The 15,588-nt window shown below is 50.8% G+C and overlaps 1 protein-coding gene across 1 annotated transcript in view; it reads left to right on the forward strand.

Moving 5' to 3' along the window:
- Positions 1-15,252, forward strand: part of SEZ6L (seizure related 6 homolog like) — a 146,179-nt gene extending 130,927 nt beyond the window's left edge. Inside the window, exons 13-17 of the mRNA XM_077835369.1 lie at positions 8,436-8,630; positions 10,417-10,449; positions 11,082-11,196; positions 11,633-11,735; positions 15,223-15,252. Of these exons, the coding sequence (XP_077691495.1) occupies positions 8,436-8,630; positions 10,417-10,449; positions 11,082-11,196; positions 11,633-11,735; positions 15,223-15,252 (476 nt within the window). The remainder of the gene's footprint in view (positions 1-8,435; positions 8,631-10,416; positions 10,450-11,081; positions 11,197-11,632; positions 11,736-15,222) is intronic.
- The last annotated feature ends 336 nt before the right edge of the window (positions 15,253-15,588 follow it).

The raw sequence follows: 15,588 nt of genomic DNA on the forward strand, positions 1-15,588 counted from the left end.
ACTGGAGTGAGCCCTTTTATAGTATCAGAGGGGCCTTAATTAGAGTCAGGTGGTCACATTATCTTAATGGCCTCACCTGACTCTTTGCAGGTTAATTGGAGTCAGGTGTTCTCATTAGCCTGGAGCAGCCCCTGCTCTGGTCGGTCAGGAACAGAAAACTGTTAATCCAGTGGTCAGTATACCTGCCTTCTGCTACTCTGCTGAACTCAACTGGCCTGGGTCTAGCACATATCCCTCCCCCCTGCTCAACACCAAGGGGTTGGGCAGCTTGGGACGCCAGACAGTGTACGCATGATAAGCCATCAGCATTGCCATGGCGGCTCCCTGCTCTGTGCTGTATGTGGAACTGGAAAGGTTGGAGGGATAAGAACCACCTGGTTACCCTCGTGTTCTTTTCCTTGTTTCGTTGCATCCATTAAAGAGGGGCATGGTCGGTCACAAGGATAAATCTGCGCCCCAGCAGGTAATAACGCAACATTTCCATGGCCCATTTTACGGCGAGGCACTCTCTCTCTACCACTGAGTATTTTTGTTCCCTCGGAAGGAGTTTCCTACAGAGGTAGAGAATTGGGTGTTCCTCTTCCCCAACCATCTGCGACAGGATGGCCCCTAACCCCACCTCGGATGCGTCTGTCTGTAGGATGAGTTCCTTGGTGAAATCCGGGGCTATCAATATGGGGTTACTGCGGAGGGCAGTCCGTAGGTCCGCGAATGCTCTCTCTGCTGCATTGGACCATCTGACTGGATCAGGACCACGGGCCTTCACTAAGTCCGTTAGGGGACTTGCCCTTGTGGCAAAATGGGAGATGAAACCCCGGTAATACCCCACCACCCCTAAGAATGCTTGGACCTGCTTCTTACGACTTGGCCCTGGCCAATTTTGGATGGCCACTAACTTATTCAATTGAGATTTTACCAGACCTCTTCCTACCATGTAGCCAAGATATTTGGCCTCCGTGAACCCTACGGCGCACTTAACAGGGTTCACCTTCAGGCCAGCTTGCCTGAAGGTATCAAGGACTGCCCCCACTTTTTCCAAGTGGGTCTCCCAGTCTGGGGTATGAATCACCAAGTCATCCAAGTAGGCTGCAGCATAACTGGCATGGGGGTGTAATAACTTGTCCGTGAGGCGCTGAAAGGTAGCTGGGGCCCCATGTAGTCCAAAAGGGAGGACCGTATATTGGAAGAGACTCTCTGGTGTAGAAAACGCCGTCTTTTCCTTTGCATCTTCAGCTAGAGGAATCTGGCAGTACCCCTTTTTCAAGTCTAGGGTTGTCAAGTACCGGGCATTCCCCAGACGGTCCACTAGTTCATCTATGTGGGGTATAGGGTAGGCATCAAACTGGGATATCTCGTTTAGTCGACGGAAGTCATTGCAGAACCTCATGGTGCCATCAGGTTTGGGCACCAACACTGTTGGGCTGGACCACTGACTGTGGGATTCTTCGATGATCCCCATCTCCAGCATTTTCCTGACTTCCGCTTTTATTTCCTCCCTTTTGGCTGCTGGCACCCAGTAGGGCCTCATAGTTACTCTGGCCCCAGGGTTCGTGATGATGTGGTGATATGTCCCAGTTGTGCGACCCAGCTTTGTCGAGAATACATCTTGATATTGGGCGATCATCTCAGTTACCTCTTTCTTCTGGGCTGTCGTTAGATCAGGAGACACCCTCCCCTGTTCAGGATTTTTGTTCCCTGGGTGCAGCTCTTCTCGAACCACTGTGCATGCCTCTCGTGCATGCCAGGGCTTCGGAAGGCTGACGTGGTATCTCTGCTCTAGTTTTCGACGTCCCGGTTGTCACACCTTGTAATTTACTTCCCCTACGGGTTCGACTATTTCGTAGGGCCCTGGCCACTGGGCCAACAGCTTACTTTTGGCTGTGGGTACCAGTACTATTACTCAGTCACCGGGCTGAAACTGACGAACCTTGGCTTGATGGTTGTAGTAGGTTCTCTGGGCCTCTCGGGCCTTCTGTAGGTGCTCCCTCACTGTGGGAGTGATCCGGGATATCCGCTCCCTCGTCCATAGCACATGATCTATTACGTTCTTCCCCTCACTAGGTTTCTCCTCCCAAATTTCCTTGGCTATGTCCAGGATGCCTCGGGGGTTGCGTCCATACAACAGCTCAAAGGGGAGAATCCAGTGGAAGCTTGGGGGATCTCACGGATGGCGAACATGAGGTACGGTAGTAGGTTATCCCAGTCTTCCCCATTCTTGCTTACCACCTTTCTTATCATGGCCTTGAAATCTTTCCCCCAGACCATCAGTTTGTGGATGGTAAACTGAGGTCCGCAGGGTCTGGACATGGAGCAGGGAACACAGGTCCTTCATCAACTTGGACATGAATGGTGTTCCCTGGTCTGTGAAGATTTCTTTTGGAAGCCCTACCCGGGCAAAGATTGCCACTAATTCTTTGGCAATGCGCTTGGAAGCTGTATTTCGTAAGGGGACAGCTTCTGGGTACCTGGTTGCATAGTCTAGGATAACAAGCACATACTGGTGGCCCCTGGGCCTTTCCCTCTATAGTTACCCCATCTGTCTCAGCCACCTCCTTCCTGGCATTCTTGTGCCTTGGGTCTTCCACCTGGTCCCGTCAAAAAGTCTCTCTCCCGGGGCTTATCAGTCCGAACTCTGAGGGATCTCTGTCTGCCTTCTCAGCTGGCTCCGTGAGGTTGGGGTTGGAAGCGGTCTCTGGCCCCTCCTCTGTCTCAGGGCCCTCCCCTTCGGTTGCCCGTGTACGTCTGCCTACACAGGCGGCCCTCTGTCCTTGTATCAGGATTCGGGTACCCAAAGCCTTGGCCGCCCTTCTTTCTCTCTTGGTCTTCCTGCCTTTCCCTGGGACAGGGAATGGCTCCTGGGACATTTCCGCGAAAAATGGGAGTTGATATTCTGCCACGGAAGCCTCCTGAAGTTCGGGGAGCTCCTCTCTCTCCAATTCCTCCCATGGGAGCAAGTTTCCAAACCCAGGGAAATCTCTACCTATGAGCATGGGGTATGGGAGGTTTGGGACTACCCCTGCTTCCACCCCAGTGACATTTCCCTGAATTTCAATTTTCCCTGGTATGATGGGGTAGTAACTAACAGTCCCATGGACACAGGTTACTCCAGTACGCTTAGCCTGCATTAACTGGCTGCGCTTCACTAATTTACCCAAAATTAGGGTGATAGCACTTCCCAAGTCTACGAGTGCCATGGTTTCTACCCCATTCAACTTTACCTGCCTTGTATATTTATGTGGGGTGACTACAACCCCTATGATATTGAGTAGGCTGCATGGGTCTGCTCCGTCCCCCAGGTTACACTGCATTGGCTTTACGACATTGGGGCACTGGGCAGCTATGTGCCCCAACTCCCCGCACCCATAACACCTATAATTGCTTCTAGTCACTCCCCTATCACGTGGGTTAGGGGGTTTAGTCCCAGGGTCCCCCCCACTCAGGCCTTCCCCTTCCTCCAAGAAGGAGAAGTACTAGGCAGAGATGGGCTCCCCCTACCGAAGAGAGGGAAGAGCATCTTCGCAAGCAGGCTGGCTAACCTAGTGAGGAGGGCTTTAAACTGGGTTCACTGGGGAAAGGAGACCAAAGCCCTGAGGTAAGTGGGGACGTGGGATACCGGGAGGAAGCACGAGCAGGAGAGCGCAAAAGGGGAGGGCTCCTGCCTCATACTAAGAAATCAGGACAAACAACAAGTTATCTCAAGTGCCTATACACAAATGCAAGAAGCCTGGGAAACAAGCAGGGAGAACTGGAAGTCCTGGCACAGTCAAGGAATTATGATGTGATTGGAATAACAGAGACTTTTTGGGATAACTCACATGACTGGAGTACTTTCATGGATGGATAGAAACTGTTCAGGAAGGACAGGCAGGGCAGAAAAGGTGGGGGAGTTGCACTGTATGTAAGGGAGCAGTATGACTGCTCAGAGCTCCGGTATGAAACTGGAGAAAAACCGGAGTATCTCTGGATTAAGTTTAGAAGTGTGAGCAACAAGGGTGATGTCGTGGTGGGAGTCTGCTATAGACCACCGGATCAGGGGGATGAGGTGGAAGAGGCTTTCTTCCAGCAACTAACGGAAGTTACTAGATCACAGGCCCTGGTTTTATGGGAGACTTCAATCACCCTGATATCTGCTGGGAGAGCAATACAGCGGTGCACAGACAATCCAGGAAGTTTTTGGAAAGTGTAGGGGACAATTTCCTGGTGCAAGTGCTGGAGGAACCAACTAGGAGCAGAGCTCTTCTTGACCTGCTTCTCACAAACCGGGAAGAATTAGTAGGGGAAGCAAAAGTGGATGGGAACCTGGGAGGCAGTGACCATGAGATCGTCGAGTTCAGGATCCTGAACAGGGAAGAAAGGAGAGCAGCAGAACACGGACTCTGGACTTCAGAAAAGCAGACTTTGTCTCCCTCAGGGAACTGATGGGCAGGATCCTCTGGGAGAATAACATGAGGGGGAAAGGATTCCAGGAGAGCTGGCTGTATTTTAAAGAATCCTTATTGAGGTTACATCCCGATGTGTAGAAACCATCCCGATGTATAGAAAGAATAGTAAATATGGCAAATATGGCAGGTGACCAGCTTGACTTAACAGTGAAATCCTTGCTGATCTTAAACAGAAAAAAGAAGCTTACAAGAAGTGGAAGATTGGACAAATGACCAGGGAAGAGTATAAAAATATTGCTCGGGCAGGAATGAAATCAGGAAGGCCAAATTCACACCTGGAGTTGCAGCTAGCAAGAGATGTTAAGAGTAACAAGAAGGGTTTCTTCAGGTATGTTAGGAACAAGAAGAAAGTTAAGGAAAGTGTGGGCCCCTTATTGAATGAGGGAGGCAACCTAGTGACAGAGGATGTGGAAAAAGCTAATGTACTCAATGCTTTTTTTGCCTCTGTCTTCACGAATAAGGTCAGCTCCCAGACTGCTGCACTGGGCAGCACAGCATGGGGAGGAGGTGACCAGCCCTCTGTGGAGAAAGAAGTGGTTCAGGACTATTTAGAAAAGCAGAGCCATTGGCCATTATCTTTGAAAACCCATGGTGATCGGGGGAGGTCCCGGATGACTGAAAAAGGCTAATGTAGTGCCCATATTTAAAAAAGGGAAGAAGGAGGATCCTAGAAACTACAGGCCAGTCAGCCTCACCTCAGTCCCTGGAAAAATCATGGAGCAGGTCCTCAAGGAATTAATTCTGAAGCACTTAGAGGAGAGGAAAGTGATCAGGAACAGTCAGCATGGATTCACCAAGGGCAAGTCATGCCTGACTAACCTAATTGCCTTCTATGACGAGATAACTGGATCTGTGGATGAGGGGAAAGCAGTGGACGTGTTGTTCCTTGACTTTAGCAAAGCTTTTGACACGGTCTCCCACAGTATTCTTCCCAGTGTCGGTCCTGGGCCAGTTTTATTCAATATCTTCATAAATGATCTGGAGCATGGTGTGGATTGCACCCCCAGCAAGTTTACAGATGACACTAAACTGGGAAGAGAGGTAGATACGCTGGAGGGTAGGGATAGGATACAGAGGGCCCTAGACAAATTAGAGGATTGGGCCAAAAGAAATCTGATGAGGTCAACAAAGACAAGTGTGGAGTCCTGCACTTAGGGCGGAAGAATCCCATGCACCGCTACAGACTAGGGACCGAATGGCTCGGCAGCAGTTCGGCAGAAAAGGACCTAGCGGTTACAGTGGACGAGAAGCTGGATATGAGTCAACAGTGTGCCATTGTTGCCAAGAAGGCCAATGGCATTTTGGGATGTATAAGTAGGGGCATTGCCAGCAGATCGAGGGACGCGATCGTTCCCCTCTATTCGACATTGGTGAGGCCTCATCTGGAGTACTGTGTCCAGTTTTGGGCCCCACATGACAAGAAGGATGTGGAAAAATTGGAAAATGTCCAGCGGAGGGCAACAAAAATGATTAAGGGACTGGAACACATGACTCATGAGGAGAGGCTGAGGGAACTGGGATTGTTTTGTCTTTGGAAGAGAAGAATGAGGGGGGATTTGATAGCTGCTTTCAACTACCTGAAAGGGGGTTCCAAAGAGGATGGATCTAGACTGTTCTCAGTGGTAGCAGATGACAGGACAAGGAGTAATGGTCTCAGGTTGCAGTGGGGGAGGTTTAGGTTGGATATTAGGGAAATCTTTTTCACTAGGAGGGTGGTGAAACACTGGAATGCGTTACCTAGGGAGGTGGTAGAATCTCCTTCCTTAGAAGTTTTTAAGATCAGGCTTGACAAAGCCCTGGCTGGGATGATTTAGTTGGGGATTGGTCCTGCTTTGAGCAGGGGATTGGACTAGATGACCTCCTGAGGTCCCTTCCAACCCTGATATTCTGTGATTCTATGATTCCTTCTGGGTTCCCGACTGGTTTTCGGCCTCCCTCTTCTTCCACTTAGGATTTCCCAGGGGTTTGGCCGCCCGACCCTCCACGGTCAGGGTCGACTGTTTGATTCGTGAAGGGCCTACCTTGGGTAGTTGGGTTAATTCCCCAGCTGTCATCCGTCTTTCCACCAGTGTGATCATTTAGTCATAGGGGGATGGATCATTCTGGCATACCCATTTGTGGAGATCTGGCGGCAGTCCCCACGTGTAATGGTCCATGACCAAAGTCTCTAAAATCTCCTCCGGGCTGCATGCTTCGGGCCGTAACCACTTCCAGGCAAGGTGTATGAGGTCGAATAGTTGGGACCTCGGAGGTTTGTTCTCTCTGTATTTCCACTCCTGGAACCTCTGGGCCCGTACTGCTGCTGTCACCCCTGATCGTGCTAGGATCTCTGCCCTCAGCTGGGAATAGTCAGCAGCATCCTCGGTGGGCAGATCAAAGTAGGCCTTCTGGGCCTCTCCGCACAAAAAAGAGGCGAGAATGCTGGCCCGCTGCTCCTGGGGCCACGCCTCACGCTGAGCAGTCCTTTTGAATGAGAGGAGATACACCTCTACATCATCGTCTACCATCATCTTTGGCAGACAACCGGTGGCCCTCAGCGTTCACGTCCCATCGGACCCCCAGGCCTGGGTGGTGAGTATCTTCAGCTGGTCCACTACCTCGTGCAGGAGGGCTCAATCTTGGGTCACCTGGCTCATTAATGATTGGTTGGTTTCTTGCCGTAACCTCATGGACTCCTGTTGGGCCATCGCCTGAGCCCGGGTTGCCTCCTGCTGGGCCACTGTGGCTTGCACCAGCGCTCTCACCACCTCCTCCATTGTGGTACAAACAAAAACCCAAAAACCCAGTGCGCTTCTTTTTTTTAATTTATAAAAAACCTCTTTGTTCCGCCACGCTGTGAACAATCACAATCCCACTGCTGACACCAGTTCTGGCACAGCTCCGAACTTGTCCCTGTGGGTCCCACACTTGCAGGCGGTTTATGCTAGCTTCAGAGGCTCACTGCAACCCTCCACCTAGCTCTTCTCTCTCGAGGGCCAGGGATACAGTCTGCTGAGCCCTTTTCATCATAAGCCAGCAATGGAGGTTGGTGAGAGAACTCCCACAGTCTCTGTTGCTCCTACGGCCTCATACCAAAACTGTTTAGCCTCCTGTCCTGACAGGGGCCTGTCTTCCCCTCCCAGGAGGTGTTTCTGTAGTGGCAGGTTGGGGGGAACCCGGGCCCGCCCTCTACCCCGGGTTCCGGCCCAGGGACCCTAATGGTAGCAGCTGTTGACAGCCAACCTTTCACTGCCAGAGTTGCTACATTTCCCTGGGCCACTTCCCCACAGCTCTCCTGCTTCTCCCTGCTTCACCCTTAGGGCTCCCTTACCAATGACTTGAGGGTGTCTTCATTAACTAGCCCTTCATCCACACTTCCTCTCTTCTGGCTCCCTGGCTCTCCTCTGCTTGACTGGAGTGAGCCCTTTTATAGTATCAGAGGGGCCTTAATTAGAGTCAGGTGGTCACATTATCTTAATGGCCTCACCTGACTCTTTGCAGGTTAATTGGAGTCAGGTGTTCTCATTAGCCTGGAGCAGCCCCTGCTCTGGTTGGTCAGGAACAGAAAACTGTTAATCCAGTGGTCAGTAGATCTGCCTTCTGCTACTCTGCTGAACCCAACTGGCCTGGGTCTAGCACAATATATATGTCTTCCTACTGTGTTTTCCACTGCATGCATCCAATGAAGTGGGTTTTAGCCCACGAAAGCTTACGCCCAAATAAATTTGTTAGTCTCTAAGGTGCCACAAGTCCTCCTAGAGCATTCAAGGGAGCACAGCGCACAAAGTTCACCTTCTGGGACACTTAACTGCTGTTGAAGAGACTAATATACCAGGCTACTGCCTGACATCCTGTGACTCTTTAACCAAATCTAGTTGATGAAGGTGAGGAAAAAATAAATCCAGTCATTACTGTGGCTGTGGCTTAGATCTGCACAGTCCTGGGCTGACGGCTAGGTAAAAGCGCGGGACAGGCAGGGAAACCATGACTCACACTGGGAATGTTTCTTTTCAGCTGAAGAGTCCCTTGCCTGTGATAATCCAGGATTACCTGAAAATGGCTACCAAATACTCTACAAACGACTTTACTTGCCAGGCGAATCCTTGACGTTCATGTGTTATGAAGGCTTTGAGCTAATGGGCGAGGTTACTATCAAATGCATTCTGGGCCAGCCGTCCCATTGGAGCGGACCCCTGCCCATCTGCAAAGGTAACGAGCTTTCCGAGACAGCTGGAAAACAAGACCACACTTTGGGAAGGGGCTGGAATCGACAGGGATTTGCAGGTGTCCTCAGCTAGTTCCCACCACACCAGAGAATTAGCTTTGAGCAGCGACCTCCTCCAGCATGGAGATTTGTCCCCATTCTCACCGCCATTAAAAGGCAGCAGAGCATGTCACTGCAGCTGCAGCCCCTCCTTAAGAGCTCCTTCTTTTGTTTTACCAGAAGCCCTGAAAACAAAAGGCTCTCCGGCTGTCACCCAGGCTCTTGACACATTGGTGTCGCCAGGGTTCCAGCCACGGATAGCCGAGCTTTTGGTGGTTGTTACAGATTTATCTTTAAGAGGTTCTGCGTGCCCGGGGGAGGGAATCCATCTCAACACCTTTCTCGTGAACTGTGTTGGAAGCTGTTAACTAGCAGTCATTGCCTAGCACATGTGCAGACAGGGCTGGGGAAAGCAGGAATGGTCCTCAGAGTTTCCAGAGGGGTCTGGATTCTGTCCCAAGTCCTGTGAACGCTTTGTTCTACATTTCTCTATGTGTACCTTAGTGATTCTGCCTTGGGTTACTAGTTGATGACAATGGCCATGACCCTTGGCCCAAAGAAAGCCCTGCTTGATAAACTGGCCAGTTTTCAGTTGGAGTCTATTTCATAGACACAAGGAGGGACCTCCTGGTAACACTTTAAACGGCAGGGAATAAATACCACTTGTGAATTGCACAGTAACAGTGTCCCTGGAACAGCAGCGTATTCCCGGGCTTTTGCAGATTGCTCAGGAGAGGGTAATGTAATTCCCCTGGGCCCCAGGCTTCAGTGTGCAGCTGATTTGCCCTGAAGTGATATGGTGCTTGCTGTGAGGCCAGTCCGAGAATGCCTTAAATGGGTGTAGAAAGGCCAAAAGCATCCAAAGAGCTCAGGGTTGGTGACACGGTTTGGGGTCTGTGGAGAGAAGCAGAGACCCCAAATTGGGGGACTCCCCATGCCCACATGCTGATGGAAGAGACCTCTGGGATGTGTCACTGCACAGGGCAGGGGCATGGGTGTGAATGGGAGGGAAAGCTGAGAAGGATGCACAGACACAAGGACACTCACATGGGATGCCCACCAGAACTTTATTTCCTCTCTCTCCTAAAACAAGGAACAAGACGATATTCAATACAATTGAAAGGCAGCACATTTAAAACTGATGCAAGGAAATCTCCTTTTACTCAGCATGGGATTAGCCTTTGGAACTCACTGTCACAAGATGCCATTGAGACCAAGAGCAGAGCAGGATTCAAGAAAGAAACAGACACTGATATGAATAATGAGAGCGGCCACAGTTAAATTAGATAGGGCTGAAAATATTATCGAAGGTTATAAACTCTCACGCTCAGGGCATAAGGCAACTGCTTTTGACGGGGTTTCAGGAAATGTCCCCAAAGGGCAAGTTATTCCATAATCACCCACTGTGGGCTTTCCGGCACCTTTCTTGGAAGCATTTGAAACAACCCACTCTTGGAGAAAAGAGAGCAGACGAGATGGCCCATCAGATGTTCCTATGAAAGTGCTCAGCAAGTGTCCCCTGAAGGAGGAGATCCAGGGGGTTTTCTTATGCTGCTGGGAATGACCTTCTGGCTAGTTCTAATTTCTGGCCTAGGGCACTAGAGTTTTCACAAAGAGGAAAAACAGTAAATCCAGCTGAGGGAAATGTGGGTATTTTTCATGTTTCACACGAGGCTGCCAGCCCCCATGACCATCTCAAACCCTGCCAACAATTCCCAATTTCTCTTGCAGTGAATCAAGACAGTTTTGAACACGCTTTACAAGGTGAGTGAAATGCATTTGTTGGAAAATCCCAGTCAGGCAGATGTCTGGCACCTCTCTCTGGAGAGTGCAGCACCTGCATTTGATCACACAACGCAAACCAATTTGCAACAAGTATGCATTGTAGCATTGCCTTTGCTCTTCAGTTCAGAAATTAGAGACAATGGAATGTGGCTGGGCTGACCACTCTGCATGGGAGGGTGTCACGTGCCCTCAGTACAGGACTCTTCAGAGGGATGGAATATTTGGGGAGGTCCTCTGGGCAGAAGGGCTTGATCTGAGGTTTTGAGTACTTGTGGTACCCAATGGGACCTGCAGCTGGGACCACTGGATAGCAATTGCATTTCAGACAGTAAAATCTCTCTTTCACCTGCCCGTCTCCTACAGGGCATTTCGAGGCCCCTCTTTGTGCTCCCAGCTGACAGTGGGACATTAGACAACAGATGGGGTTGGTTTGGGCTTGTGAAGAAACCTGGCTTTTGCGGTTACATTTCAAACAAGCAGCATTCTGCAGCTGGCCGCAGAGACAAGGCAGCACCGTGCGGGGAGGGAAAGGTTAGGAGGGAAGAAAGCCCGAGGGGGGGGAAATCTCAAACGTTTGGCCTATGGGAACATAATGAATACTGTGTTTTCAGTAGCGGAAGCTGCCGCAGAGACGTCGCTCGAAGGGGGAAACATGGCGCTAGCCATATTCATCCCGGTGCTGCTCATCTCACTACTGCTGGGCGGTGCATATATCTATATCACAAGGTGGGGACCACTGTCACAGCAACACGGGGCACTTCTCCAGGGCCTTGACGCCAGGGATCTCAGAGCGCTGGGCAAACAGCAGCTCATAAGCCTCCCCGTGCCCGCTGAGGCAGTGCTGTGCCCCTCATGAGAGGGAGCACCCAGCAGCTACCCCCGGAACCTGTGGGTGCTGAGGGAGCCAGGCAGCTCCGAGAATCAGGCCCTGACCTTGCAGGGTTTGCTGCCAGGAGTGAGTGATCTCGGTGCTAAGCGGTGAATGCAGGAGGGAGAGCAAAGGGGAATGGGCGATTTGGGAGCATGAGCGTGGGCTGCCTTGCTCGGTGCATGTCACCAAGTGACTCCATTGGCTTCACCAGCCCACGTGCGCGAGCCGCTGGGGCCTGCGTGGTTCTGACCCAGTGAGGTGACGTCTCTCACTTGCTTCTCTTTTTCTCAGATGTCGGTACTACTCCAACTTGCGCTTGCCCCTCATGTACTCCCACCCGTACAGCCAGATCACAGTGGAGACGGAGTTTGACAACCCAATTTACGAGACAGGGGTGAGTTGGCCTTTCAGTGCCTCAGTTCTCTCCATCTGGACATTACATTAAATTGAAGGTGAAGGCCTGGCACAGACTCACAGCAAGAGGGATTTAGAGTAGCAGCCGTGTTAGTCTGTATCCGCAAAAAGGAAAGGAGGGCTTGTGGCACGTTAGAGACTAACAAATTTTATTTGAGCATAAGCTTTCGTGAGCTACAGCTCACTTCATCGGATGCATGCAGTGGAAGATACAGGGGGGAGATTTATATACACAGAGAACATGAAACAATGGGTGTTACCATACAGATTGTAACGCGAGTGATCAGGTAAGGTGAGCTATTACCAGCAGGAGAGAAAAGAAAACCTTTTGTAGTGATAATCAAGGTGGGCCATTTCTTGGTCTCAGTGTCACAAGTACTCCTTTTCTTTTAGCAAGAGGGAAGGTTAAGAACCCCCCTCAAGACTCCCCATGAGAGACCATCTCTGCTTATCTCCCTCCCTGTCACGGTGGGCAGATGATGCAGCAGGTCAGCCAGAAAAATCAGCCTTTACGGGAGTTTCAATGGCACCAGCATTTCCACCCCACTGTGGGGACACGGTGAGCCAGACCATCAGAGCGCAGGGCATTAGAGTTTAGCCAAGGAGGGTCTGCCAGGGGTCGCCCTGCTCCGGTCTCTTTTCTCACCACAAACCCTCAGAGACCTTCTCCTGGTCACTCCCTCTGTGCAGTTTATTTACAGTGTTCCATCCAAATGTGTGCGACTCTGTATTTACAATAGCAGACACTTCTTAGCTCACTCAGCAAAGGAGGGGAGAGACAGACGGCACCTTCACCCTGAAAGCTCTTTCCTGGCTCTGACTCCCCAAAGCCTGCCTGTCCATCTCTTCCCCCCAGGCATGTCCTTCCTGTACCTTTTCTACCTGCTGGGCTGATGGGTTAATTAGCCGTGTATCATAGAAGATTAGGGTTGGAAGAGACCTCAGGAGGTCATCTAGTCCAACCCCCTGCTCAAAGCAGGACCAACCCCAACTAAATTATCCCAGCCAGGGCTTTGTCAAGCTGGGCCTTAAAACCTCTAAGGATGGAGATTCCACCACCTCCCTAGGTAACCCATTCCAGTGCTTCACCACCCTCCAAGTGAAATAGTTTTCCTAGACCTCCCCCACTGCAACTTGAGACCATTGCTCCTTGTTCTGTCATCTGCCACCATGAAAACAGCCGAGCTCCATCCTCTTTGGAACCCCCTTCAGGTAGTTGAAGGCTGCTATCAAATCCCCCCCCAATTCTTCTCTTCTGCAGACTAAATAACCCCAGTTCCCTCAGCCTCTCCTCGTAAGTCATGTGCCCCAGGCCCCTAATAATTTTCGTTGCCCTCCGCTGGCCTCTCTCCAATTTGTCTTCATCCTTGTTGTAGTGGGGGGACCAAAACTGGATGCAATACTCCAGATGTGGCCTCACCAGTGCCGAATAGAGGGGAATAATCACTTCCCTCGATTTGCTGGCAATGCTCCTACTAATGCAGCCCAATATGCTGTTAGCCTTCTTGGCAACAAGGGCACACTGCTGACTCATATCCAGTTTCTCATCCACTGTAATCCCAAGGTCCTTTTCTGCAGAACTGCTGCCGAGCCATTCGGTCCCTAGTCTGTAGCGGTGCATGGGATTCTTCCGTCCTAAGTGCAGGACTCTGCACTTGTCCTTGTTGAACCTCATCAGATTTCTTTTAGCTCAGTCCTCCAATTTGTCTAGGTCACTCTGGACCCTACCCTCTCCCCCCAGCTTAGTGTCATCTGCAAACTTGCTGAGGGTGGAAGTGCAGTCCATCCCATCATCCAGATTATTAATGAAGATGTTGAACAAAACCAGCCGCAGGACCGACCTCTCTCCAGTCCAATCCCAATCCATCAGGCCCAGCTCTGCCTTGCAGGTTTGCTCTGGGGCAATGGAACTGGTGATGCAGTGATCAGAGTGCTGGTCCAGCTGCTGTCCAGTGGAGCCTGGCAAAGGAAGATGCAGAGGAAGCCATTTGGAAATGATGATGAACCCATTGCAGTGGGGCTGCTTGGCCTCGCAGAGCTGGGAAGGGGAAGCCACTCTGCCATGGAATGAAGTCTCAGGGAGTCCTGAAAGCCTCCCGCAGTGTGTCATCCAGAGACAGCATGGCTCTATGCGAGCCCCTGGGCCACCACATTGACTCACACCAGGAGAGAGGGGCTCTCAGAAGTTCTGTTCAGTGCAGCATCCCCTGCTCCTCTCCCTGCCCTCCGGGCAGCTTGAGGAGCACATCAGGACCCTGCTGTCTAGTGCGAGGGAGCTAGAGGCTACAAGTTATCCACCCAGGGGCCAGAAGAGGTGCTGGCTTAACGCAGGGGGTTTGCCTTAATGTAACTAATACCCTCCTGCTGACCTCCCCTCTCCTGGCCCTTTGGTGTGTGAGACTCCCTCGGGCGCAGCTAGGACCCCTGACCCCACTCAAAGCTGAGGTGTAAAGCGGGGGATGCGAGTGGCTCTGTGGAGTCTGCAGTGACATGACATGCAGGCTGTGGGGCTGGTACAGCAGTTACACTGAACGAGTGTCCCCCAAGGTGTCTCTGAGCTAAGCCCAGTGCCGGGGGAAACTGCGGGGCCTGCTGGAAGTACCATCCTCACCTCCTGCAGCTGCTTTACACAATGGCTTCTGTCTAACTTCTAACTAGGAGAGGGCCGGATCCTACCAGGTGCTGAGCACCCCAGCTCCCATTACATGCAAGGGAAGTGGGGTGAGAGTTGAGGGTGCTCAGCATGTCTCATGCCTAAGCTCTGAGTTCCATGCTAGGACAATGGGCATGTTTGAGCAGCCAGGCGTGAGTGTCTGGGGGCATGAGAAATAAGGCAGTGCCTTGGCGTGAGTTAGGTCTTCAAATCCGTGTTGCCTGCTCTCAGTTTTATCACGAGCCTCACAATATTTGGTGTTTGACTCAGAGCCCCGGCTCCCACAGGCAGCAGATTGGGTAAGAATCTCAGCTTTTATTTTAAAAAGCCAGCTTCCAGCCCCTGTGGTTGTGAACAAAAGCTGGGAAATGTGGCCCACGTGTGACCCAAAGGCTCGGAAACCGGAAGGCAGAGTAAAAGACCCCCAATGTATTATTTGTTTAAACCTCATGATTTTTAAACCAATCTTGTGATTTTGGGAACCTGATTTATGATTTCTGAATGTCCGGGGTTGGCCACACTTTTGTCTCCATGAGAAAACTGTACCAAACAACAAATTGGTTTAGAAGTGGTTCTGGTTAAATTGACATAGCCCTCTCGCATGGGCACTCTTCAATAGAAATCAAAGGTAGACACCAGGGGCTTTGAACCCTTTAACTACATTAGCTTCTAAACCAATTTAATTAAATCAAGACAGTTTTCTTGCATTGACAAGGCCTAGATGTCACCTGGATCTGATCTTACATAGACCAGGGCTGATTAATCTGGGTGGAAACCCAGCCATTCCCTTAAAAGTGTGTTTTCTTCTTTTTAGGAAACAAGAGAATATGAAGTTTCAATATAAAGACAGTGATACGAGAGTCTCCAGATGTGAACTTAATTCACTCCAATAGAACTTCCTCAGTAACTAATCCAGAGACCATGTGGAGTTTAATTGGAATCCTGGACCTACTGTTGTCTGTCCTTTTGCCTCTTTATTGATGATTTAACTGTTTTCTTCACTGTATTTATTCTATTTAACTTGAGATAGGTGTGTTCAAAGTGTTACCAGCAGGCTGTGCTCCGCTCCCTGGGTGTACCCAGAGCTCTAAGGACCAGTGCAGAGCTACCAGTCCACACATGAAGGTGGGGAGGGTTCCCCATCCCACAGCAGCGACAGCCTCCAACTCTGCACTGGCCA

This window comes from Eretmochelys imbricata, chromosome 15 (assembly GCF_965152235.1).
Source record: "Eretmochelys imbricata isolate rEreImb1 chromosome 15, rEreImb1.hap1, whole genome shotgun sequence".
Lineage (NCBI taxonomy): Eukaryota > Metazoa > Chordata > Testudines > Cheloniidae > Eretmochelys > Eretmochelys imbricata.